At 47.9% G+C, this 27335-nt stretch overlaps 1 protein-coding gene across 2 annotated transcripts in view; it reads left to right on the forward strand.

Moving 5' to 3' along the window:
• Positions 1–27335, forward strand: part of FSD2 (fibronectin type III and SPRY domain containing 2) — a 49633-nt gene that overhangs the window by 20421 nt on the left and 1877 nt on the right. For both annotated transcript variants that reach the window (XM_021098895.2, XM_084968518.1), the window contains exons 2-12: positions 991–1711; positions 2133–2228; positions 4685–4915; positions 6284–6306; positions 8151–8272; positions 10976–11131; positions 13529–13663; positions 14656–14806; positions 18146–18279; positions 20575–20707; positions 25742–25918. In XM_021098895.2, coding sequence (XP_020954554.1) covers positions 1070–1711; positions 2133–2228; positions 4685–4915; positions 6284–6306; positions 8151–8272; positions 10976–11131; positions 13529–13663; positions 14656–14806; positions 18146–18279; positions 20575–20707; positions 25742–25918 — 2000 coding nt within the window. In that variant the 5' untranslated portion in view covers positions 991–1069. The remainder of the gene's footprint in view (positions 1–990; positions 1712–2132; positions 2229–4684; positions 4916–6283; positions 6307–8150; positions 8273–10975; positions 11132–13528; positions 13664–14655; positions 14807–18145; positions 18280–20574; positions 20708–25741; positions 25919–27335) is intronic.

The raw sequence follows: 27335 nt of genomic DNA on the forward strand, positions 1-27335 counted from the left end.
CTTTTACTCATAAAGATGAATTATTTTCCAAATGTTTTTATACAGGTAATATTACATGCAAAAGAAATTATTTTGTGACTTGTCATTGCTCAGTAATCTATTGAGATTTCTTCTTTTCAATTAATTTATATAATTTGCTTATTAATAATTGCCTGAGACAAGCCCATTATTTGGCTTTTGGAGATTTTTAGGTTTTTTAAGTACATAGGAGTTGTTTGTTAGTGAAATCAATTTACAGATTTTTTTTTTCCGTAATTTCTCCTCTTTGACGCTTAGGAAGCCTGTCCACCCATAAAAAAAAAAACCTATTTATTTATTTATTTGTCTTTTTGCCTTTTCTAGGGCTGCTCCCTTGGCATATGGAAGTTCCCAGGCTAGGGGTCTAATCGTAGCTGTAGCTACTGGCCTCCACCACAGCCACAGCAACTCAGGATCTGAGCCACATCTGCGACCTACACCACAGCTCACGGCAACGCCGGATCCTTAACCCACTGAGCAAGGCCAGGGATCAAACCCACAACCCCACTGTTCCTAGCTGGATTCATTAACCACTGAGCCACGATGGGAACTCCTTTATTTATTTATTTATTTATTTAATTTTTGTCTTTTTTAGGGCCACACTCTCGGCATATGGAAGTTCCCAGGCTAGGGGTCGTTTCGGAGCTATAGCTGCTGGCCTACAACATAGCCACGGCAACTTGGAATCCAAGCTGCATCTGTGACCTACACTATAGCTCACAACGCCGGATCCATAACCCACTGTGCAAGGCCAGGGACTGAACCTGCGTCCTCATAGATCCTAGTCAGGTTCATTACCACTGAGCCACAACGGGAGCTTCAAAAACAAATCTTTCTTTATAGATCACTTAAAGTGAAACTACAACTAAGATGCTTGGATGATTTTTTTTTTCTAAAAAATTGTGGATGAGTTGAGCCCAATCTAATAACCATCTAGTGCACTGACCTCAGAAATGGGGTTTTCTGTTCTAGGACCCAGGATATCTATTAATAACTGTCCAAAAAGAAACCTTCCTGTGCAGAGGGGCTGCCCCGAGCATCCAGAGCCACGATGGAAGAGGAAGCAGGTGAGGCCCCGGGGCTGGGCAGGCCCGCTGCTCCTAAGGATTTCCACTTTTATCACGTGGATCTGTACGACTCTGAAGACAGACTGCAGATCTTCCCGGAAGGAAACGCTCGGATGCGAAGAGAGGTAGTCCAGGCTGAAATGACCAACGAACCAAGAGCAGCCGTGAAAGGGAAGGCTCCGAGAGACCTTGAAGAAGAAGTGGATGAACTTGTCCATCTTTACGGACTTGAAGATGATCATGAATTAGGCGATGCATTCGTTGACGAAAGCATGCCCAGAATAGAGGTTTCAGAGTATCCTCCTTATGGGATGACGGGGAGAGAAGCAGCCAGGGAGCAGAGAGACTGGAGACTTAGCGGGGAGGAGGCTAATGCAGAGGACCTGGGCTTGGGGGGCTGGGGCTCGGCGGACCAGTGCCAGGACTTGCGGGAAGCCTATAGGTATACCCATGGCCGTGCCAGTGAGGAGTATGAATGCTACGTCATCCCAGAGGAGGAAGACGAGGATGAAGCTGCGGATGTCTTCTGTGTCACCTGCAAAACACCAGTCAGAGCTTTGGAGGTTTCTGATGAACACAAGGAACATGAGGTAACCCCACTCCATAAAGCACTGGAAAGCGCCAAGGTAAATAGATCTCCTTAGTTCTTCTTGCTCTTGATATTGCATTTCTATCTCAAGGGTGTAGGGAGGATATGAATCTAAAATGCCTTCCACTGTAGTTCCCATTGTGGCTCAGGGGAAACGAATCCAACTAGAAACCATGAGGTTGCGGGTTCTATCCCTGGCCTTGCTCAGTGGGTTAAGGATCGGGCGTTGCCATGAGCTGTGGTGTAGGTCACATACATGGCTCAGATCCTTTGTTGCTGTGGCTGTGGCATATGCCAGCAGCTGTAGCTCCAATTCGACCACTAGGCTGGGAACCCTCATATGCTGTGGGTGCAGCCCTAAAAAGCAAAAAAATAAAAATAAAAATAAAATGCCTTCTACAAAAGAGAGAGAGAAAAGACAGAGCATTAATGCCTTCTTGGGATCCTTTGTTTAATAGGACGAAATTCACAAAAACATGTACAAACTGGAAAAGCAGATTATTGAGATGGAAAATTTTGCAAGTCACTTGGAGGAGGTTTTCATCACTGTGGAGGTAAGAGCACACCTGACGACGCTGTCAGACACACATGTCATTTCCATCGGGGGTGGGGTCAGCAGCTGTGTCTGGCACCAGTTAGAGAATCTGTTTTCTTGGAATGTATCGAGTCAGTACTGCCCCTCTCCCCTCACCCTTCTTTCTGCCCTCCCGTAGCATGGTGGGCGTATACCTATGGCAACATTCCCTAATGAACTGTCAGCTCTCCTGGGGAGGCTGAGTCTTCGATGTCTTTATATCCCCATTCCTGCTATAAGGTTGGACTCTTTCATGGCCAGCCTATTAAGGCATTGCAAGACACCCAGGCTGTTATGACTAAGTGTTCTTTTCCTTTCTTTACCTATTTCTTCCAAGATTAATAATGTTTCTGTGGAGTTCCCGTCATGGCGCAGTGGTTAACGAATCCGACTAGGAACCATGAGGTTGCAGGTTTGGTCCCTGCCCTTGCTCAGTGGGTTAAGGATCCAGCATTGCTGTAAACTGTGATGTAGGTTGCAGACGCGGCTTGGGTCCCGAGTTGCTGTGGCTCTGGCGTAGGCTGGCAGCTACAGCTCTGATTAGACTCCTAGCCTGGGAACTTCCATATGCCGCTGGAGTGGCCCAAGAAATAGCAAAAAGACAAAAAAAAAAAATAATAATAATAATGTTTCTGTGCTGGCACCAAACACATTCCCTGGGTGTGCCCAGGAAGTGTATACACTGCTGTGTGTGCACTGCCAGCACTCAACCTAGCCATCCAGATGGACAGACCAGGACTAAGGACCATAGGACTTCCTGTGTCCCCTCTCTTCACAGGGATGCTCTACTTCTATGAAGGCAGCCTTGGGGTGTATCAACCGGAGCACCTCACGGAGCCCTGGGCCCCTTTCCCCTGAAGCTAGACTTTCCTCCCCATCCCAACCTTCTAACTTTTTTTTGTCTTTTGTCTTTTTAGGGCCGCACCCATGGCATATGGAGGTTCCCAGGCTAGAGGTCGAATTGGAGATACAGCCCCTGGCCTATGCCACAGCCACAGCAATGCAGGATCTGAGCCGTGTCTGTTACCTGTGCCATACCTCATGGCAATGCTGGATCCTCAACCCATTGAGCAAGGCCAGGGATGGAACCCACGTCCTCATGGGTACTATTCGGGTTTGTTAACCACTGAGCCATAATGGGAACTCCCCACCCCCAATCTTAAAAGGGAGGAGAACTATTGCACTAATTCCCTATGGAAGGCAGAGGAAGGTCAAACCCTTCCATGTCTAAGCACAGGCGGATGGAGGTAGAAGGGTAAGTAGACAACTCCCTTGCTCAGTACTGCCAGCTCGCTCTCAGCTCAGAGCACCTCCACCCTCAGTGAGGACTCTGAGCTCTTCCTCGTAAACTCTACCCTGGGGGGCATCTGCTGCTTTTCCCTTTCTTCCACCATTCTGTGCAAGTCTTATACACACAGTAGGTGCTCAGTAAATACTTCTTGAATGATTGATAAGAACCACTTCTTCGGAAATGTCTCTGTTATCTGATAAGGGTGACATCAGTCAGAACCCTCAGGAGTTCCCGTTGTGGTGCAGCGGAAGCGAATCCGACTAGGAACCATGAGATTGCAGGTTCAATCCCTGGCCTCACGCAGTGGGTTAAGGATCTGGCATTGCTGTGAGCTGTGGTGTAGGCCAGCAGCTGTAGCTCCAATTTGACCCCTAGCCTGGGAATCTCTATATGCCATGGGTGCAGCCCTAAAAGGCTGTGTATATATACATGTAGAGAGAGAGAGACAGAGAGAGACAGAGAAAGAAACTGCAGAGCTCTCCTGGGCTTTCAATCTTATTAAGGGCAGCCAGGAGTTGATCTGCTTTGATTAATGTGTCTCATCCACTGCGTTCCAAGATTAAGTACTGTCACAACCCTCCCTCTGCCTTCCTGCCTTTTCTCATCTATTAGGCAGTGCTACCTGGTCACAACGTTTATTCCCCTTCCTGCATCTTTTTCTAGTTTTATATAAGGAGCTGCATGATCCTATTGTTTGTATAATATGAGCATGAGGGAGTGGAAGTAGTGAGTGTCATGAGATGTTGACAGGGAAAGATAGGTGGGAATCTCCCAGGGCAAACTTCTCCATGTTAAGGTCCAAGCTCCCACTGGCAGGCTGACTCACCACCACTGACAATCTTCCTGGGCAGTTGTCATGGTGATGGAAGGTGGTTAAAACAGAGGTGGGTGGGGTATGAGGAAGAGGCTTGCAAAATGCTGCCAGCAGAGAAAGCAGTACTTTTTGTTAAGATTATCCTTGAGGGTCTAGCTGGAGACTCCTGGTCCTAGCTCCCCCTTCATCCACCTCGGCATCCTGGAAAGAGATGATAGGACAACAGGGAGGGACTAAAACGTCTCTGGAGAGGCACATTTTCATGTCCCCAAATGACTCTGTCGTGAACATTCATACACTGAAATGATGGCTGAGGTTGACTATCTTGCAGGAGAATTTTGGAAGACAAGAACAAAACTTTGAGTCACATTACAATGAGATCTTGGAAACACTTGCTCAAAAATACGAAGAAAAAATACAAGCTCTAGGGGAGAAAAAGAAAGAGAAGCTAGAAGCCTTGTATGGACAGCTGGTCAGCTGTGGAGAAAATCTTGATACCTGCAAAGAACTAATGGAAACAATAGAGGAGATGTGTCACGAAGAGAAGGTTGATTTCATAAAGGTCAGTAGCAAGGAGTTCCCACTGTGGTACAAAGGGATCAGAGCGTCTCTGCAGCACCAGGACGCAGGTTCGATCCCTGGCCTGGCACAGTGGGTTAAACGATCTGGCATTGCCATAGCTGCAGCATAGGTCGCAGCTGCAGCTTGGATGTGATCCCTCGACTGGGAAGTCCATATGCTGTGGGGCAGCCTCCCAAGCCCCCAAAAAAGAAAAAAGAAAAAAGGTCAGTAACAAAGTGAAATGAAATAATGAACTGAAATGATGGTTGTGGCCAGAGTAGGTTAGGTTGTTCCCTCTCTGTCTGGAGGTGTTGGAATTGGCTTTTACCATCAGCATCCCTTTGACTCCACTGGATGTATCACGATGATTCCACATGCATCTCTCTGCACAGCTTTGCCCTGAGTGGTCGAGCAGGCTCATGCACAGCTGACCCTTCCCTCCACCACTGCTCAGATAGCACCAGCTCTTTGTTACCCAGGCATCTGTCCCCTCATCCTGGAGTAGGGCAAACACAGTGCTCTGAGACTTTTCTGGCCATCTCGGAGCTCTGGGGAGAAAGTTGTCCAGGCTAAAAAGGCACCTCCTCTTTCCAGCTACAAGTGCAGCAGTTACAGATCTTGCTTCATAAGTTCAGACATGCAAAATAAGTCCATCTCGTGATTTCTTTGAAATCCACTTTCCATTTGACCCCACGTTCCCATGCAGCCAGACTGTGGGAATTTCAACCTCTATGAGAGCTGGGGCCTCCTTCTTCCATACGGTCCCATAGGAATGAGGGGGCAGTAGTGGTGTCTGGGATGTAAGGGAGGGGCCTTCAGCCTCCAGAGCTGCCTAAATTGCCGCATGCAGCTTTGATGTGGGCCACGCCCGTAGAGGTCCCTCAAAGCCCAGCAGCACGTCCTTCCTGCCATGCTTGGGAACTGGACTGCAGGTTGGCAGACATCGCTAAAGCCCTCCATACTCAGACTTTTTGAACCAGGGGTTCCACAATATCACTCTAGCTCAGAGACACCATCCAGACTGTGGAGAAGGTGACAGATGTGAAGATGTTTTCTCTGTAATTTATGATGGTGAGAAACTAGAAACAACCACAATATCCAACAGTCAATGATGGAGGTCCCATTCGATGAACGATTCAGGCTGATGACCCAAAGACCATTTGTAACCTGGCAAGTTTTACCTAATGGTAACGGAAAAGCAGTAACACAGGAGCAGCCCCACAGGTGACATAAGAGTGGTTTTTGTTAGGGGTGAGACATGGCTGATTTCTTTTTTCTTTTCCCAATTTCCATTAAATATGTTTATTCTATAGCTTGAGAAATTTATTTCCTGAGTCAATTTAATATTTTGTCCCTTCTGTTTTTTCAGGATGCTGTGGCCATGGCTGACAGGTAATACTTTTGTTCTGACATGTATTTTCTTTTTCTGCTCCTTTTACTTCTAGATATCCAAATAGATTCAATTCTGCTTGGTTACAGGTTCCCAGTTTCAGCTTTTGTGCCTCATGAGTAGGAGTTCCCGATGTGGCTTAGCAGTAACGAACCTGACTAGTATCCATGAGGATGTGGGTTTGATCCCTGGCCTCGCTCAGTGGGTTAAGGATCTGGCATTGCCGTGAGCTGTGGTGTAGGTCTCAGATGCGGCTTGAATCCAGTGTTTCTGTGGCTGCGGTGTAGGCCAGCAGCTGTGGCTCTGATTCAACCGCTAGCCTGGGGCTGGCCCTCAAAAGCCAAAAAAAAAAAAAAAAAAAAAAAAGGGAATAAATAGCACTGGCTTTGGAATGACACTGTGGGATCATAAGGACCCTCTAGTACCAAATCTCAAAATCTCTGAGCTGGCAGGGGGTGCATGGCAAGGCCCAGCCTGCAAGCCCAGGGCAGACCTCCTGAACCCCTCCTTTCACCAAGAGAAACAGAGACCCACAGAGTGTCCCCCAGCTGAGCCAGGACCCAGACAGTGTGCTATGGAAAGCATGTTATAGATGTTATAGAGTCAGAGGAGTTCAAATCCTGCTACGCCCATGACCTTGGGCAAGTCCAACCAGTCTAGGACTCTCCTTCCTCATCTACAAACAGGGATAGCTTTGTGGACATAAAATAAGACAGTGTCTCTAAAGCAACACAAAGACTGAAGCTTGATCATGTAAGGGTTGAGAGCGTGGGCTTTGGCAAGACAGACATGGTTTCAAATTCTTCTCCTGCTATTTACAAACCCTGTGACAGCCAGGAGCAGGTGCAGAAGACCCAGAGCCCCAGTCATCAACTTGAGCACTTGGGAGTTCCCGTCGTGGCGCAGTGGTTAAGGAATCCGACTAAGAACCTTGAGGTTTCGGGTTCGATCCCTGCCCTTGCTCAGTGGGTTGACGATCCGGCGTTGCCGTGAGCTGTGGTGTAGGTTGCAGACGCGGCTCGGATCCCACGTTGCTGTGGCTCTGGCGTAGGCCGGTGGCTACAGCTCCGATTGGACCCCTAGCCTGGGAACCTCCATATGCCGCGGGAGCGGCCCAAGAAATATCAAAAAAAAAAAAAAGACAAAAAAAAAAAAAAAAAAAAAAAAAACTTGAGCACTTGGCCACACAGAGAGGGAGCCCCAGAGAGGCTGCATGTCTTTGGTGCCTGGGGTGGTGTTGGGGGACGGAGCTTCCAGGTCAGCATCTGCAGATCTTCCAGGGGTTATGGATTTTTGGCTCACTGGCACACATCTCCCAACCCCCACCCTCTGACATGACCATCCTCCTCTCCTCAGAGTCGTAAACCAACCCTGCCCGATGCCCGATGCTGATGTTGTAGGTCAGTCACTGAAGCCGAAGCCAGAAGGCAGCCCGCAGCATGTTAGAATGAGGAAATCAGGGGGTTCCCGTCATGGCGCAGTGGTTAACGAATCCGACTAGGAACCATGAGGTTGTGGGTTCAATCCCTGCCCTTGCTCAGTGGGTTAAAGGATCTGGCGTTGCCGTGAGCTGTGGTGTAGGTTGCAGACTCGGCTCAGATCTTGCGTTGCTGTGGCTGTGGTGTAGGCCGGCTGCTACAGCTCTGATTCCACCCCTAGCCTGGGAACCTCCATATGCCACAAGAGCGGCTCAAGAAAAACACAAAAAAGACAAAAAAAAAAAAAAAAAAAAAAAAAAAGAATGAGGAAATCAAACTTCGGCCAAGAGGCCCTCTTTGCATTACACTAGTGACCCCTCAGGAGAGTGCCCCTCCATTCTTGTCAGTGTGTCTTTTTACACCCACAGACTCGGAAAATTCCTGAAAACAAAAACAGATGTTGAGATCTCGACGCAGCCTGACTTCGACGACCAGACTTTGGACTTTTCTGATGTGGAGCAGCTGATGGACTCTCTTAACACCATCCCAGGTGCATATCTCACCAGTGATACCCACCTGCATATCTTTTTTTTTTTTTTTTCCGCTTTTTAGGGCCACACCCGCAGCATATGGAGGTTGCCAGGCTAGGGGTCCAATCATTGCTGTAGCCGCCAGCCTACACCACAGGCCCAGCAACCCCAGATCCAAGCTGAGTCTTCGACCTACACCACAGCTCACGGCAATGGCAACAGCAATGCCGGATTCTTAACCCATTGAGCAAGGGCAGGGATTGAACACCCAACCTCATGGTTCCTACTCGGATTCGTTGCCACTGTGCCACGACAGGAACTCCCCACCACCTGTGTATATTTTCAGTGTGCATACTTCACACGGGTTTCCTTGAGCTTTAAAAGAGAAACTTTGATGGCCAAAAAAAAAAAAAAAAAAAAAAAAAGAAAGAAAAGAAAAAAAAATCATAAAGGTTTAGAAACAAGCATTTCCCCCCTCAGCTTCATGGGCTTCGTATTTTCATCTTTGTGGCTTGTTAGGGTGAGAACAGAGCTGACCTTTCCAGGGGTAAATGTCTGCCCTCCCTCTCCAGGGTACCAACATCTGGCTCCAAGAAGCCTAGTTTACTCAAAGCAAGTATCCTGAATTTTATTTCCCTGAATGTTATATTTATGTTCCTCCTAGGGTGGCTGTGTTTAGTATAGGGTTAAGAGATGGGCTTTGGAATCTCATGGAGCTGGTGAGAATCCCCACCCTGCTACTTCCTAGCTGTGTGACTCTGGACAACTTACCAAACCTCTCTGAACTTTGGTTTCCTTGTCTATAAAATGGACATAATAATGACTCATGGGGACATGGTGAGAAATAAATAAGGTAATAGATGTACAACACATCACATGGTGCCAGGTAGCTCGTAAAAATCTTATTTCTAAGAATAACGCTAGAATTCAACTTTTTTTGGTTTTGGTATTTTAACTTTGTTTGCTAGTATCCAACTTTTTTTGGACTGCTCATCTTCCCTTTCTCACCAACACCCAGCCACATTATGAACAATGTTTTACATATCATTTTAGGTTTTTCCTTCACACATATGTTTTTTAAAGTAAAAACAGAATCATCTTGTTTTGTAATCTGCTTTTTTTTTTAGCAAATAGTTGTGATGAATATTTTCTCACACTGACAAATTCTTCCACAACATCATTTTTATGGCTACATACCTGTTTATTTCGTCCTCAACTGTTAGGTGCTAAGATGTTTCTAGATTTTTACCAATATGTACCATACCTTAATCATAAATCTTGAAGGACATTCTTTTGTGTATGTGTGTGTATGTGTGTGTCTTTTAAGAGCTGCACCTGAGGCATATGGAGGTTCCCAGGCTAGGGGTCACATCAGAGCTATAGCCACTGACTTAACACCACAGCCACAGCAACACAGGATCCGGATCCAAACCGTATCTGAGACCTACACCACAGCTCACAGCAACACCAATCCTTAACCCACTGAGCGAGGCCAGGGAGCGAACCTGCATCCTCATGGATGCTAGTCAGATTCGTTTCTGCTGAGCCACAATGGGAACTCCTCTTGGAGGACATTCATAGACTCAGTGGGTCAAGGGGAGATTTCATTGAGCGATGATGTCCTTTGGATGGTCTAGGAATGGTGCTGTCTAAATAATCAGGCCTAGTCATTTGGAAAGAAAGGGACTGTCACCCAAGTCAGAGAAGCATGGAGTTGTTTCCTCACCCGCCTGTGTCCAGCTCCCATGCAGACCAGTTCCCTCCTGTATATGGAGCCACCCCTTTTCTTTCTGCATCCTCTGGTGGGGCTGTTCTTTGCAGGATATGGACGAGTCTCTTCTGTGCCTCCTGAACTCTGTCATTTGGGGATATAGACTCTTTCTCTTCTTCTCACCTTTGTCATGTGAAGGTCTTCTAGCCCCTAACCAGCCAGGAAAGGCTGATACATTCCTTTAAGTTTAAGTCTTCCCTGGACAGAACAATCTCAGGATTTGAAACTAAGGATGTTCTTAAAAGCCTGGGATGGAGGGAGGTGCTGCCATGGGAGAACTATGGAGAAAAGACAAGGAGTGCTTCTCAGTTGTGTGTGAGTCTGTGTGGAGATGGAGAAGGCAGAAGTATTAACTTACAGAAAAGAAAAGAATTTAGTCAGTAGATGGACTCTCAAGCAGTTGGGTCTAAAAAGCGCAACTTAATTAAAAACAATACTAAAAAAATAATAAAAAGCGCACCTTGGTCAGACTCAATCTTGTCTCGTCAAGGAGAGATATGATTCTTGTCTAGTGAAGGAGGCAGTTGTTGGACGGGTCCCCCAGAGGACGTGGAGCATCCTGCCGAAGGCTTCTTTCACTCCTTTGTTCACTCCAGAGCCCTGGGCAGCAGTACTGTGGTCCTGGCTGTCCTGCCTCTTCAGATGGTGTGGGAGGGTCAGAGGACCATACCTAGGGCAGGACTTGTGAACCACACCTCAGCCTGAGGCACTGTCACCAATCCCATCTCCCCGAGCTTGTGTGGATTGGTCAAAGCAGGAATGGACACACCGGTTGTTGCTTGAGGCTCATGCTTGGGAGGTCTGGCTGTCCCATCCCTTCACCCTGAGCTGCCTCGTCCATCTCCAAAGCCTGTGGAGGGATCCGTTGCCCTGTAAAAAGGGCCATTCCCATCCCATATCTCTACTTAAGGGTTCTCAGTTGTTCTTCCTCTTCTCCCTTTTCCTTGTCTAGCTCCTTCTGCTCCAGTGATAAACCCACAGGCCCCCAACTCCGCCACAGGTTCCTCGGTCCGAGTGTGCTGGAGCCTATACTCCGATGACACCGTGGAGAGCTATCAACTGTCCTACCGGCCAGTGCGGGACAGCTCACCTGAGAAGGACCAAGCAGGTGAGGCTCTGCCAGGAACAGAATAAACAGAATCGTGTTCCCTCAGAGGCCAGGGGCCCGCCTTCCAGGTAGTTGGGAAGGTGGATCTGTATACCTTGCCCCTTGGAGCTGTCACAACCTGGGAACTACCCAGGGATGGGATGCAGGAGCAGAGCATAGCAGCAAGGGCCAGAAAGGCAAGTTGGGACCTAACTGGAGAGGACCACCCACAAGGCCATGCTGAGATGTGTGGAGTGTGTCTACACCCACCCGGCCAGAGGGGTCCTGGGGATGAGTGTCTGGCTGCACACCGTGTGCAGGAAGGGTGAGGACACCCCATCCTTGAAGAGGCCCAGCTAGACTGGCTGGGTTATAGCTGGTCCTGGGTGTGAGGCCAGGCTGGATCTACTCACAGCAACCCTGTGTTGGGAGAAACTGGAGAGTTAGTCTTCAGACCCTCATGCAGGATGAGGTGGGGCTCTGTAGCCTGGAAGGGCTACTATGGATCTGATCCACATTCCCAGATGGAGCCAGCTCCTGGGAATGGCCCCCTGCCCCCAGTGTGGGCAGCTCTCGGCCCATCCTCTTCCCATGGCAATGGAGCTGGAGGGCATGGGGTTAGAGCTGGGGTGGCTGCCTCTCCCCACCCCCATCATAGATGAGCCAGTCTCCTGTTGAGAAGGGAGGGTCAGATGGCAGAGGAGCCCCTGCCAGGCACCTCAAGGAGTCAGGGATGGGGCCAACCTGGTAGGACTGTCCTGTGTTCATGGGGTCAGGGTGAGATTGCTAGAAGGGGACTTTGAAATCTCCATTTTTATGGCTGAGGAAACTGGGACCTGGAGCAAAATGAGCTGTCCGTACGGACACCATGAGTTATGGCAGAAGCAGGATGAGAATCAGGTCTGCAGGCTTCTTGCCCAGAGCTCTTCTTGTTATACCAGGTCGTGCAGGTGAAGGGTTCTGAGCACTGACGGTGAGGATGGTTTTGCCCAGGAACTAGGAAGGAAGGGGAATCCTTGAGAAAAGTAAGAGTAAGTTTAAGGACGAAGAAGAGCAAGGGTGGTCAGAATAAGGACTACAGAGAGCATGGAGGAAAATGAGGAGATTTGGAAAGGGAGTTGGGGACCAAAAAAATCAGATCTGATTACTCAGTTTTTGCCATAAATCAACCCTGTTGACACTCTCTGCAGAAGGGGCCACTGTGTTGGGGCTATGTCCTGCTGATTGATAAAGATCTTTTCAATGGACCAATTTTGTTATAAAGAAACTAATATCAGAGGGTGAATTAATGACTTGTCACTGCCTTTTTAAGCTAAAGAGTCTGGGGATGTTTGGAGGTATATCAGTTAGCTTTTGCTGTGTGACAATACCACTCCCAAACCCACACATATATACAATATTTCAGCTAAAATTGACAAATACTCACTTTCATTCATTTTTTGGGAGGGGCAAGATGAGGTAGGGTATTAAGAGGTACAAACTACTGGAGTTCCCATTGTGACGCAGTGGTAACGAATCCAACTAGTATTCCTGAGGATGAGGGTTCGATCCCTGGCCTTACTCGGTGGATTGGGGATCTGGCGTTGCCATGAGAGGTGGTATAGGTCACAGACACAGCTGTAGCTCCGATTTGACCTCTAGCCTGGGAATATCCATATGCTGCAGGTGCAGCCCTAAAAAGTACACACACATACAAAAATAGGTACAAACTACTAGGTATATAATAAATTAGCTACAAGGCTATATTGTACAGTACAAGGAATATAGCCAATATCTTAACTTTATCAATAGCAATAACTTTAACAATATCAAAAACTTTAAGTGGAGTACAATCTATAAAAATATTGAATCACTATGTTGTACATCTGAAATGAATATAATATTATAAATCTACTATGTTTCAGTTTTTAAAATGACATTAATCATTTCTTATAATTCTTTGAGTTGGATGGACAGTTCTGGTCTGTGCCAGCTTGAGTGAGGCTGGATGGGCTAGGATGGCCTTGCATTTATGCCTGGGGCCTCAGCTGCAATGGCTGGGGCCTCTGTCCCTGTGATCTCATCTTTCGAGAGGCTGGCTCAGGCAGGTTCACATGGAAGTGGAAGCATTCCTGGCAGGAAGCGAACAAGCCCCTTTGCACCAGCACTTCCCAAATCTCTGCTTGCACCACGTTTGCTCTTGTCCCCTCGCAGAAGCAAGTCAGGTGGTTAAACCCAGCCTCGAGGGATAGTGAGAAAAACCAAACCTCTCAGTGGAAGGCTTTGCAAAGTCACATTGCAGAGGGACATGTGTGCAGGGGTGGGAGGAATTTGTGGCCAGGTCTTCAATCGATGAAGAGGATAAGAGATTACACCACAACGAACTTGGAGCCAGTTGGCCTATTTTAGGATTGAATTCTTGTCTTTTTTTTCCCCTAGAGTTTACGATGACCATCAAAGAAACATATTGCTCAGTGACAAACCTTGTGCCAAATACCCAGTATGAATTTTGGGTCACAGCTCGGAACAGGGCTGGCCTCAGCCCCGCCAGTGAGCGTGCAGTGTACATGACAGGTAATGGGGCCACTTGTTTCTGTAGCAGGACCTTCAGGAAAGGGGACACAGGAGTTGTGGCTTTCTTGCTGTGGCAGGGCTCTTGATTTTACTTGGAAGAGCAGGAAGAATTTCATATTTCTTCTTTCATTTAATACAACGCGTCTACATGCTTGATGTGACAGGGAGATTTTCTCATAGTTTTGGTCTCAAAAATATCAAAAAGCACCAGACAGTACCATTTGACCCTTACAACCATCCTCTACTCCAGGAAGATCTGAAAGAGATTCTCTGGTGTCTTGGTCTGTGGAGGCTGCTATAACAGAATACTATGGATTGGGTGGTTCATAAACAACAGAACTTTTTTTATTCCTCATGGCTTTGGAGGCTGGGAAGTCCAAGATCAAGGCGCCAGCAGATTCAGTGTCAGTCATCAGTTTTCTTTGCTGTGTTCTTACCTGGGGCAATGGAGCTCACTGGGTTTTCTTGTGTAATAAACCCCTTCAGGAATTCCCGTTGTGGCTCAGTGGATTCAGAACCTGACTAGTATCCATGAGGACATGGGTTCGATCCCTGGCTTCACTCAATGGGTTGGGGATCCGGCGTTGCTGCGAGCTTTGGTGTAGGTTGCAGACATGGCTAGGATCTGGCATTGCTGTGGCTGTGGTGTAGGCCAGTGGCTACAGCTCCGATTTAGCCCCTAGCCTGGGAACTTCCATATGCTGTGGGTGCAGCCCTAAAAAGACAAAAATAAGTTTTAAAAAACCCTTCAACTCTGATGACCCAGTCACTTCCCAAGGACTCCCAATAGGATCACATTGGGGAATAGGTTTCGACGTGTGAATTTGGGAGAGACACAAGTATTCCGTCTCTAGCACAGCTTGCTTTTTATGGCACTGCCTCTCTTGTGGGAAGAGAGTTCCCAGCTTGCCATGTCAGCCTGTGCTCTGGACCACAGGACTGGATATGGACAGGAGAGCCATTCATCTCCTCTCCCTCTCCTCTGCATTTAGCACCTTCTCCCCCAACCATAAAAAGCAGAGAGATAAGGAGCTGTGAAGAGGCTGCGCTGATCTGCTGGGAGTCTGGGAACCTGAATCCTGTGGACTCATACACAGTGGAGCTGAGCCAGGCAGAAGCACCGGGAGCCTCGGGTGTAACTGAGTGAGTCACAAGGGGCACTTGCCGGGAAGGAGAGGCCTCAACACTTGACACAGTGACACACCCTAAGAAATGGGTCGAGTCTGGAGAGAAGGTCAGGATTTGTGACAGCCCGCATCCTTACTTTGAGGTTGCTCGGTTTCATGAGAAATAGCTGGTTTCATGAGAAATAGCTGGAATGCCAGGATCAAAGGTGAATGGAGGAGCCAAGGATAGGTGAATACATGGTAAACCTCAGGCTTACTTTCTTAGCCCAAGTTTACTATCACTCATTCATTCAAATACTGAGCACATAGGTTGTGCCTGGGCACTGGTGAACTAGACAAATTCCCTGCCCTCCTAGAACTGACAGTCAAGTGGTGATGGGGGATAGACAAAAACCAAGAAAACGAAAGCATTAAATACCCAGTATTAGGGAGTTCCCATCATGGCTCAGTGGTTAACGAATCCAACTAGGAACCATGAGGTTGCAGGTTCGATCCCTGGCCTTGCTCAGTGGGTTAAGGATCTGGCATTGTGGTGAACTGTGGTGTAGGTCGTAGACATGGCTCGGATCCCAAGTTGCTGTGGCTGTGGTTCAGGTCAGTAGCTTCAGCTCCGATTAGACCCCTAGCCTGGGAACCTCTATGTGCCACGGGAACGGTCCTAGAAAAGGCAAAAAGACAAAAATAAATAAATAAATACCCAGTATTATGAAGGGTGAAAAACATAATGAAATATGGAATGGGGTGGACATGGGGCTTATTTTGACTGAGTGGATGTTTGAACTGAGACCTGACCAAATGGGAAGGACTGAGGCCTGAGATGACTGGATGCAGGAGCGCTGCGGGCAGAGGCCACGTTTGGCCCCTGGGCAGGAGTGAGCTTCACGTGCTGAAGGAACCAAAGACACACCTGGCTGAGATGTGAGGGGGAAAGAGAACTGCAGGAGACAGAAATGAAAGGGATTAGAGTTCAATGTACAAAGAACATCACGTCCACAGCAGAAGGCTGTCTGGGGACTCACGTTCCTCTCTGGTTGGTGGAGATCCAGAGGGGCTCACAGCTAGAAGAGGGCTGGATTCAGTGACCGCAAGAGCCTGCAGACCCTATGAGTCTGCAGCCGTGTTCAGTGGAAGAATCACGGATGTACTTCTGGTTTACAACCAGGCAGTCCAGGAGTTCCCCTTGAGGCTCAGCAGGTTAAGAACCTGACTAGTATCCATGAGGATGCAGGTTCGATCCCTGGCCTCGCTCGGTGGGTTAAGAATCCAGTGTTGCTACAAGTTGCAGCATAGGTTGCAGATGAGGCTCGGATCCTGCACTGCTGTGGCTGTGGTGTAGACTGGCAGCTGCAACCCTGATTTGACCTCTAGCCTGGGAACTTCTCTATGCTGCAGGTGCAGCCCTAAAAATTAAAAAAACTAAAAAAAACTAAAAAAAAAAAAATTTACAACTCGGCAGTATAGAAACTTGTGGAAGGGGAACCAGGCAGCTAGTACCAACCACCAAGGCCAGGGGCTGTCCTGCTGTGTACCTGCCCAGCTCTGGAGATACGGAGGAGGAGGGGTTTGGTGTCATCTTTGAGGGAGACAGATTCTTCTGTGCTAACTGCCAGGCTTGGAACCTGGTCATCCCCACTCCCATCTGTTCCAGGTAGAACCCATGTCCACAGCCACATCAGGGCTGACCTTGGTTATCTACCTCTGGAGATGCTCAGGAGCAGGGCATGGAGTCCAGGGGTCTGGCCTCACAAATGACTCGGACTTCCTTTGCAATTTGTGCTGCTACTTTAGGAGCACCTGATGCCTGGGACCACCCATGATGGAGGTTATCAGAAGGCTGGTCTGTGACCTAGGTGATCTGGGGTGGGGCTTATGCTCCTAATACAAACTCATCCTAGTGTCCCAGTGCTCTGAAGAAAAGGCAAAATTCCTTCACAGGCTCTGGCCCCTCTCTGCCTCTCCAGCTCATTCGCACCAGCTCTCCCTCCCTTTTTCAATCCAACCACACGGGTCCTGCTTTTCAGTTCCTCCAGCTTTCTATGCTTCAGTTCCTCCAGCTTTTGCACATGCTTCTCCTTCTATGTAGGAGAATCCTCTACTCCCTTTTTATCCCATTACCTCCTAGTCATTCTTCAAAGCTCAGGTCAAAAGTCACCTCCCAACACAACATTGTAAATTTCAGTAAAATAATTTTTTTTAATTACACCACTCCCCATAGTGTACCTTCTATAGTACACTGTCAATTTGTCATAGTTGCCATGTTACATTTCTTCCAGTGATAGCTTGAGAAATGCCTCTCTTCACGTCTAACTGCAAGTTCTAGGAGGGCAGGAACTACACTTCAGTTTCCCACAGGGCCTCCCTATACAGTCTCTGGAACCTAAGGTGCTTTGTTAATGTTTATTGAATGAATATATACAAGTGCCCCTCTGGCTAGAGCTGCAGCCCCAGAGTGACCTGGACATCCTGGCCTTGCCAGGTGTGGGTGTTGAGACTATAAATGGACATTACCCTGAAGGCTTCTCTTTCCCACTGGACTGAAATGGGATTGGCAACTGCAGGAGTACAGACAGTGACAACCATGAACTTGTGATTTAAATAAGTTGGATTATTCCCAGTAGGCAGCTACCAGCAGTGGGCTTCTATGGGCCTCTCAGCAACAGTCAGATCATGTGTTCATAAGCATGGACTGAGAGCCTGCTCTGGGCCCAGCGCTGTGCTTAGGTAAGTGGTACCTGGCCCCTGCCCTCAGAGAGGTTATGGTCCTACCAGACAGTCCACACTGGATTCAATTGCATGCACCCTCCACTGATGCAGCATCAGGCATAGGCCAAGCATGGTGCTGGGTGCCTGGGACCCAGGGTGGGGATCTTGGAGGAGGGACAGCCACAGACAGAAAGGATACAAGGAAATGAGAAAAATGGGCCTGAGTGAGAGGGATCCCTAAGAGGGTCCACACTCCTTACTGTGCTGCTGGCAATCAGAAGACAGGGATGCGAGAAGGAGTTAAAAATCCCAGCTTTGGAGTTCCTGTCGTGGCTCAGCAGTCATGAACCTGACTGGTATCCATGAGGACGCGGGTTCCATCCCTGGCCTCACTCAGTGGGTTAAGGATCTGCTGTTGCTGCAAGCTGCGGTGTAGGTCATAGACGTGGCTCGGTTCTGGCGTTGCTATGGCTGTGGCGTAGGCTGGCAGCTGCAGCCTAGATTCGACCCCTAGCCTGGGAACTTCCATATGCTGCAGATGCAGCCCTAAAAAGAAAAAAGAAAAGAGAATAATCCCAGCTTTGAAAGGGAAGCCGATGCTTGGGCCTGGCTGCCCCAGCCCCAGGATGACTGTGGATTGCCTCCTTGCCAGGTCTGTTGTGGGCATCCCGACCTGCGAGTGCCTGGTGCAGCTGCAGCCCCGGCAGAGCTACATCATCTACGTGCGAGCCCTCAACGTGGGGGGCCCCAGTGCTAGGAGCCAGCCCGCTACGGTCCACACCACAGGTCTGTGCCCCGTCGCATACTCTCTGGGCCCAAAGTGACCACCTTGTGGCAGATTCAGGGCTGCTATGGCTTCAGTGGAAAATCAGTGAATGTTCATCAATACAAATGCATAGCAAATCAGGCTGGGAAGGGGCTCAGGAGTGATCAAACCCTGTGATCCCATTTTATAGGCGGGGAGATTGAAGGCCCAAGTCATATAGCAGCTGGGTGGCTGAACAAGCATTAGAAGTCAAGGTTTCTCTCCACACCCTTCTGGTGGGCTAAGGGCCTGTCGCACTGAACCTGGGTGGCCCAGACACCGCATGTTTCACATAGGCTGAGCATCACCTCTGGGACGGGCTCTTTATGAAATTCCCAGGAAGACCCCTTGGCTGTGGCTTATCTTCCCGCCATCAGCCTAAGCATCTCCCCACTCATAGGCCCAACTTAGTCTTGGCTGCCCTGATGGGTGCCCCTCCTCCAACTTGCTATCGTCATAGAATCGTCACATCCTATGTCCAAATTTGAGTTAGCAGAGACATCTCCAGAAACATTTCAGCATCCCCTGCTGTCCTGGCACCACCACGGCTCTGGGTTCTGAGTTTTGCTGGGGTGCCCTGAAGCCGGGGGGTCTTCCCACACCTCACAGAGTGAGTCCAACTCAGGCCAGCTGATTAGGTGACGTGCAGGTAAGAAGCAGAAGCAAGGAACCTGGGCCCAGGGCTCAGGGGACAATGTTCCTTTGCCTGAGATCTTTCCCTGAGGGATGCTGTGACATCTGCCTTCATTTCCAGTGTCAGGAGGAGAGGTATGTGATTGGTACCCACTTACGTTCCTTCCACACAGATGGGGAAAAATAAGTTACGTGGCTGCCTAAGGTGGAAGGGGTTGGTGCTGGGTTTATGACCCAGGTTTTTCCTTTTTATTGTGCTGGGACCTTCCTTTGGTTGACTGGCATTTCTGATTTCCTGTTCTGACTTGGTGTTTTGAAATATCAGATTCTGGCTATTTCAATAAAAGAGAACAACCTTGGTTATTGTCATCTATGAAATTTGTTCAAATAATTTGTTAAGTGTGTATTTACAAAAGACTTGAACATGAATTAGCAAAAGACATTATATGTATACATACAAATACAGTCCTTATTTGGGACTTGAGACCAGGCACCAAGGGCCACATCTGTCAGCTGCAAGGTGGGAACCTGCCTCCCCCTCGCCTGCCAGCTCAAATAGCAAATGAAATTTCCAGGAGCATCGCATTGTGGAAATAAATGTAAACAGCTCGATGGTGCGGCTTGAACTGGAGTCTGAAGCAATGAAAGTGATAGAATGGGAACCTAGGAACTGGCCAAGAGACAATAATGGAGAAGGTGTTACCATGTTCCTAAACAAAGGATTTTTAAAAACAAATTTCTTATTAAATCTATTCCGGGGAGTTCCCATTGTGGATCAGCAGGAATGAACCCAATCAGTATCCATGAGGTTCCATCCCTGGCCTCACTCAAGGTGGCAGACAAAGGCTCACATATGGGCTCGCTGTGGCTGTGGCATAGGCTGGTAACTACAGCTCTGATTTGACCCCTAGCCAGGGAACTTCCATATGCTGCAGGCACGACCCGAAAAAGCAAAAAACAAAACAAAACAAAAAACAAAAAAACCCAAACAAACAAAAAACTATTCTGTACCATTTTTTGATGTGCTTTGTTTTAACCATGATTTGGAGATGGTTACAATTTCCTTCCTTGTCTCCCCCCTCCTCCCGCCGAAAACTGAATGTTGCATTTACTTAACCTGTGTCAAATTGATCATTAAGAATTCCTTCAATTCCTATTTCCCTTAACCAGGAGGTTAGAAATTCCTATTCATGTGCAGGTATTTACAGCCTCCCAGTTAAGAGCGCAGCCTCTGGAAGCAGAGAGGCTGGGGATTCAAATTTGAGTTCCAGGATCTGCCAGCTGACTTCTTAACCACCCTGTGCCTTAGTTTTCTCCTCTACTAAACAGAAATACTAACACCTGGGTACTTGTAAGGAGGAAAGAAGACTTGCAAAACAAGCTCAGTACTAGACGCACAGTAACCCTCAACATGTGTTAACTGCCATCATTACTAGCACGAGGGTCATTACCATGCAAGGTCCAGGCGTGTGTGTGTGTGTTTGTGTGTGTGTGTGTGTGTCTGTGTGTGTCTGTGTGTGTCTGTGTTTTGTACAGGAAGCTAAGCCGCTCACACGTGGTGAGACCCAGCCCCGGGGAACACAACGTGGAGAAGGCAGTGGAGTGATTGCCTGGTCGTCTCCATGTGCTTCCTCCCCGCACAGGCAGCTACTTTCACCTGAATGAGCACACCTGCCATCCCTGGCTGACCATTTCTGAAGATGGGCTCACAGTTGTACGAAGTGAAAGGAGAGCCCCTGCCAGTGAGCTGCTCTCCAGCGACACCCGCTTTACCAGGTACATCATCAGCCCCTCACTTGAACAGTGCGTGAACCAACACAACCCAGTGTTACTCAGGTAAAATTAGATGATGACAGATGCAGCCTTGAGGGGGGGCTTCAGGCTCTCACTCCCAGAAGTGAGGGGAAGAGGGGGAGAGGGGTCCAGCTGGTGCTGGCAGAAGAGACACCTCGTGGCCTCTGAGGTGGAGTCCGCAGCTGCCAGAGCTGGAAGCATCAGATCAGGAAGCCGTGGGAAGAGGGTCACCCCACTGGACAGCGGGAGAACAGCAAGGACCCAGGTCTCCCAGGGATTAGCCCAGGACTTGCTCCCACACTGTGACACTTTCTAACCAAACTCCTAATGAAAAACTCACTCACAGCTGGTGGGGGAAACGATGGTGGTCCTAGCGCACTGCCTGAGGGAGGGGTGTCCATTAAAGGCGGGAACTTCCAAATACTTAAGGAAGATTTAAAGTAGGGGCAGATACATTGGAAATAAAGTTCCCACTGTGGTGCAACGGAAACAAACCTGACTAGGATCCATGAGGATTCGGGTTCGATCCTGAGCCTCGCTCAGTGGTTTAAGGATCTGGCATTGCCGTGAGCTGTGATGTAGATCACAGGTGAGGCTTGGATCTGGCGTTGCTGTGGCTGTTGTGTAGGCCGGCAGCTGCAGCTCCATTCGACCTCCAGCCTGGGAACCTCTGTATGCCACAGGTGTGGCCATAAAAAGATTGGAGACAGCTCCAATGAGGATTAAGAGACAGTTCTCTGGGCAGACGCAGCCTCAAGCATCTTCTGCTCCAACCCTTTGATGTTGCACTAAAGGTCGCAGAAAAGTTTTTGGTCATCTATTTTGCAAGTTCTGTGTAGGTCATCCAGCCTCTCAACCTGAAATAGGGGAGTACTTACCACTGATTATTCTGTTCTTCATTTTGGGGGGTCCATCCAAGCTGAGTTAGAGTCCCATTTTATTTAAGTTTTTATTTATTTATTTTTTTGTCTTTTTGCCTTTTCTAGGGCTGCTCCTGCAGCATATGGAAGTTCCCAGGCTAGGGGTCCAATCGGAGCTGTAGCTGCCAGCCTACGCCAGAGCCACAGCAATGCGGGATCTGAGCCATGTCTGCAACCTACACCACAGCTCACAGCAACGCCGGATCCTTAACCCACTGAGCAAGGCCAGGGATCAAACCCACAACCTCACGGTTCCCAGTCAGATTCGTTAACCACTGTGCCACGATGGGAACTCCTAGAGTCCCATTTTAATATCCTGTTACCAGTATATCTGTTGCCCCGTGAAACACTGTGCTGTGTGCTGGGGGTAAACAGACAAAGACAAAGGCCCTGCCCATCTAAGACTCTGACAAACAAGTGGGAGAGATACATATGTAAAAGCACACGTATAAAAGATAAAAGTCTGGACAAGGGCCCGAGAGAGCTTCCTGGAGGGACAAGGTCTTGAAGGATAAAGAGGAGTTCTTCAGGACGACAAGACAGGTTAAGTGCTTAGTATATGTACCAACCAAGCCAGAAAGATCAGATGTTTGGAGGCCAGATAATTGGAGGACTGTGAGAAGTTTAGTGTGTCTGCAGTCTGGGGTGTATAACAGGAAGAGGGGGAGGACAGGCAAGAAAGATGGATACGGTCCAGGACAAAAGAGAAGTTTGGATATTACCTTTTAGGGGAAGGGAATTACTGGAGGATTAAAGTGGGGAGTGACAGGATCAGATTTACATGTCAAAAAGAAGTATGAGTTAGGGAAGGACAGGGAGAGGCAGATAGAGAACAAGACCAGGGCGGAGGGGTGGAGCCTTGACTAAATCAGCAGTAGGTGGACTAGAGGAGCCAAGGGATTTAGGCCATACTTAGCACACAAACCCAGCAAGGCTAGTGCCACCTGGTTACATGGGAAACGGGAGAGGGATGATAGCACTGCTATGTTTACAGCGTGCTTATCGAGTACTAGGTGTGTTCCAGTGCTTTACATGGATTCCCTCATTGAATCATCACAATATCTGAGTTCCCATATAACAGATAGGAAAACTGAGGCAGAGATATTAAGTAATTTGCCCAAAAGTACACTGCTGTTAAGGGTTGGAGCTGGAATTAAACTGGAAGCTGAGCTTATAACCACTTTATTCCTGTCTTAGTTTTCTGCCTTGGGTTACTGGGTAGTCAGTGAGTCTATTAACAGAAAATATGAGGAATATATCCCCCAAAGCACAAACTTGGCAGGTGGGAATGTAATCATTTTAGTTTGGAACATTCTGAATTAGAAACCACAGGTGGATCTGGAGCTTGGAATAGAGCTGGCCTGACTTTATAGGTGAGGAGTTGCTAACGTGCAATATCCTCTCCCAGAGCTTTGCTTGGGCATCCAGAACCCAGGATTATGTGTTAATGACAGCTGAACAATCTGCCTAGGGATCTTGGGAGCCACATAAAGCTTGGCTGAGGGAGGAGGCTCCTACAGGAGGGAGACCATTCACTTTGGAGATATGATTGGATCTATTTCCGATGAAACCCCTCCTCTAGAGACTTCTTTACTGTGGTGGAACAAAACATAACTCCGACCTTCAGCAGTGTAATTGTTTCCAGTGAAACCTTGGACGTAGACTTTGATAATTTGTGAGGAATTTGCCGTTTTGCTCTTTTGAGGGTCTGCCTCTGAAATCTGAATTCTTGTCTTCTCCTGCAGTCATCTCTAACACAAGCATCACTTCAGAGACCCTCCATGCCATTTTGGAGCATAAGCAAGTTCATGAACCTCAAGCATGTGGTTCCCTTGACTGTGTTGCATTCTATCGGGTTTCAATCCTTTTCATTTTTAATGAACAAGTGAACAACCCCCCCCTTCTAAATTGAAGTATAATAGAGTCACTTTTTTTTTTTTTTTTTTTGCCGCACCTGCACCTGCAGCATATGGAAGTTCCTGAGCCAGGGATGAGGAACTTCCCAGTCCCTCTCTCTCCACCCCATCTCTGCCTTGGCAGCCCTAAGTTTGTTCTCTATGTCTGAGTTTGTTTCCAAGTTGTTATTTTTTTTGTTTGTTTGTTTGTTTTTGCCTATTCTAGGGCTGCGCTCACAGCATATGGAGGTTCCCAGGTTAGGGGTCCAATTGGAGCTGTAGCCACCAGCCTACACCATGCCACAGCAATGTGGGATCCGAGCCGCGTCTGTGACCTACACCACAGCTCACGGCAACGCTGGATCCTTAACCCACTGAGCAAGGCCAGGGATCGAATCCACAACCTCATGGTCCCTAGTCCGATTTGTTAACCACTGAGCCATGACGGGAACTCCATGAGTTCGTTTCTGTTTTGTAGATGTTTTTTATATTTTAATTCCACATAGAAATGATACCGTATGGTATTTGTCTTTCTTTTCTTTTTAGGGCCATACATGAAGTATATGTAAGTTCTCAGGCTAGGGGTCAAATTGGAGCTGCAGCTGCCAGCCTACACCATAGCCATAGCAACACCAGATCTAAGCCACATCTGCAAACTATGCCTCAACTTGCGGCAATGCCGGATCCTCAACCCACTGAGCGAGGCCAGGGACTGAACCCCCATCCTCATGGATACTAGCTGGGTTCTTTTTTTTTTTTTTTTTTTTTTTTGGTCTTTTGTCTTTTTTTTTTTTTTTTTTTGTCTTTTGTTGTTGTTGTTGTTGTTGTTGCTATTTCTTGGGCCGCTCCCGCGGCATATGGAGGTTCCCAGGCTAGGGGTTGAATCGGAGCTGTAGCCACCGGCCTACGCCAGAGGCACAGCAACGCAGGATCTGAGCCGCGTCTGCAACCTACACCACAGCTCACGGCAACGCCGGATCGTTAACCCACTGAGGAAGGGCAGGGACTGAACCCGCAACCTCATGGGTCCTAGTCGGATTTGTTAACCACTGCGCCACGACGGGAACTCCTAGCTGGGTTCTTAACCCGCTGAGCCACAACGGGAACTCCTGTCTCTCTTTCTGACTTACTTCACTTAGTATGATAATCTCTAGTTCCATCTCTGTTGCTGCAAGTGGCATTGTTTCATTCTTATGTCTGAGTAATATTCTATTGTGTATATATACTATATCTTCTTTTTTTTTTTTTCCTTTTTTTTTGTCTTTTTGCTATTTCTTGGGCCGCTCCTGCAGCATATGTACCACAGCTCACGGCATATGCACCACAGCTCACGGCAACGCTGGATCGTTAACCCACTGAGCAAGGGCAGGGACCGAACCCGCAACCTCATGGTTTCTAGTCGGATTCGTTAACCACTGCGCCACGACGGGAACTCCCTATATCTTCTTTATTCATCTGTCCAGATATTTAGGTCATTTCCATGTCTTGGCTATTGTGACTAGTGCTGTTATGAACATAGGGGTGCATGTAACTTTTTGAATTATAGTTTTGTCTGGCTATATGCCCAGGAATAGGACTGCTGGATTGCATGGCGACTCTTTTTTTGTTTTTTGAGGGACCTCCATACTCTCCTCCTAATGGCTGCACCAACTTACATTCCCACCAACATTGCAGGTAACCAAACCTCTTTGTTACTGTAAGAGCCCAGTCACCTAAAAAAACAAATTGGAGTTCCCTCTGTGGCACAGTGGGTTAAGAATCCAACTGCAGTGGCTCAGTTTGAGGCACAGATTCAATCCCCAGCCTGGCACAGTGGGTTAAAGGATCCAGCATTTCTGCAGCTATAGCATGGGTCACAGCTGTGGCTTGGGTTCAGTCCCTGGCCTGGGAACTTCCATATGTCATGGGTGTGGCCATTAAAAAAAAAAGAAAGAAAAGGAAAAAAAGCAAATAGAGCCTTTTTTATGGTTTGTCTCTTCCTCATCTATGACCAGCAGTGTAATAACCCCCTTCTAATCTTTAGCATTGGTCAGGTGAGCTTTGAGAGCTAAGGCTGTGACGCTTTGCAAGTGAGGTGGTCAAACACTTGCTCCCACACCTCTAGACCACCTACTACCACACCCCAGCAATAGGCATCACTCACCTGCACAGCCAGGCTTGGCTCACCCCAAATCACACCTGCTTCCACTTTCTAAAACCAGGTGTGTTGCTGTTATGGGAAATCTAATTCCAGTCCGAGGGCGCCATTACTGGGAAGTGGAGGTGGACGAGTGTTTGGACTACACAGTGGGTGTGGCTTTTGAAGATGTCCCTAAACAGGAGGACCTGGGAGCAAACCACCTCTCCTGGTGCATGAGACACACGTTTGCATCATCAAGGTAAGGTGAAATCTGGACACCCACGATGAAAACATGCTTTGGCAGGAATAGAGTGAGAACTTTTTGCTAGTATTAACTAAGGCCTACATTCTGTTTTATGAACTATGCGAAGATACTTCATGACTTGTTTTTAGCCCCCTTTTCCCTAAAGCCCAGCTGGAAAGAGAAAGTGCAGCTCTGGATACTTTTGATAAAACAGCTAAAATTCATGGAGAGCTTATTGTGTGCTAAGCACTGTTCTACACTCTTACATAAACTATCTTATTTACTTCTATTATCCCATTCTAAAAATAAGAAAGCTATGCCTCACAGCAGTTCCATAATCCACGCAACATGGATTCAGAGCTCAGATTCAAACCCAGGCGGTCTAGCTCCAAAGGTAGCATTCTCCACCAAGTGATTGGTTTTTTTATTTATGCCTAATTTCAGTGTTACTAAACGAACAGTATGATGTGAAGCTCCAATTCCATCTTTTTTAGTAGATGTAGATGAGGCTTATAGGTCATGGCTAATTCTGGTTTGCTTCTGCTGCTAAGCACTGTCCTCTAAGGGAGCAGTTCCATAAAGCAGGGAAAATCCCTTGAGGCCCAGGTCAGGGCATTTCAGACTTAAAAGGCCATGGGTTCCAACCTCCCTTCATCTCAAAAATTGCAAAAACTTTTACCACACCACTTTCCCAGCACCCTGTGTACTATGGGGCCTCTGACCTTCAACCTGCTGAGCCCTAGGAATATTGCATCCAATGTTCTGTGCCATGAGCCTCCATCATGATTACGTGTTCTCATGCCCCAGCAAAGGCGAGAAGACCAACTTTCTCCCTGTGAGATATTCAGCCCATGAGGGACTCTGCTAAACCTCAGACTCAGTTTGGGGAATGCAAGAAATACTACACACTGAGCCACAGACCGCTTTAGGAGATTCTGCCTGAAGTTAGACTAAAAATCAAAGTCTCCTCTCCTAGAAAGGTTAAGAACAGGGGCAGACAAAATCTGGAGGAGCAAAAAGAAAGAGCAGGGGTCTGTGTGGAGTGGGAGGGCTCGGTTACAAGACAGAAAAGGGGTGGGAACACCACATATAGAGTGAAAAAAGAAGGGCAAAAATCTGAGCCCTAGAGCTGTTAATAGTCCCACCTTGGAAAGATGTCTCTATGAGCGTGTCTTAATAGGGAGGAATTTTGGGGTCATAGTCTTAGACTCTACTGGTGGGAGGAAAAGTAGAGGGAAGGACTCATTCAGCTTCTTTTTTTTTTTTTTTTTTGTCTTTTTGCCATTTCTAGGGCCGCTCCCGCGGCATATGGAGGTTCCCAGGCTAGGGGTCGAATCGGAACTGTAGCCTCCGGCCTACGCCAGAACCACAGCAACATGGGATCCGAGCTGCGTCTGCAACCTACACCACAGCTCACGGCAACACCGGATCC

The sequence above is a fragment of the Sus scrofa genome, chromosome 7 (genome assembly GCF_054392235.1).
Source record: "Sus scrofa isolate SSC_HxYL_T2T_F1_AM1 chromosome 7, Sscrofa_HxYL_maternal_Yorkshire_Landrace_v2.0, whole genome shotgun sequence".
NCBI classification, from domain to species: domain Eukaryota; kingdom Metazoa; phylum Chordata; class Mammalia; order Artiodactyla; family Suidae; genus Sus; species Sus scrofa.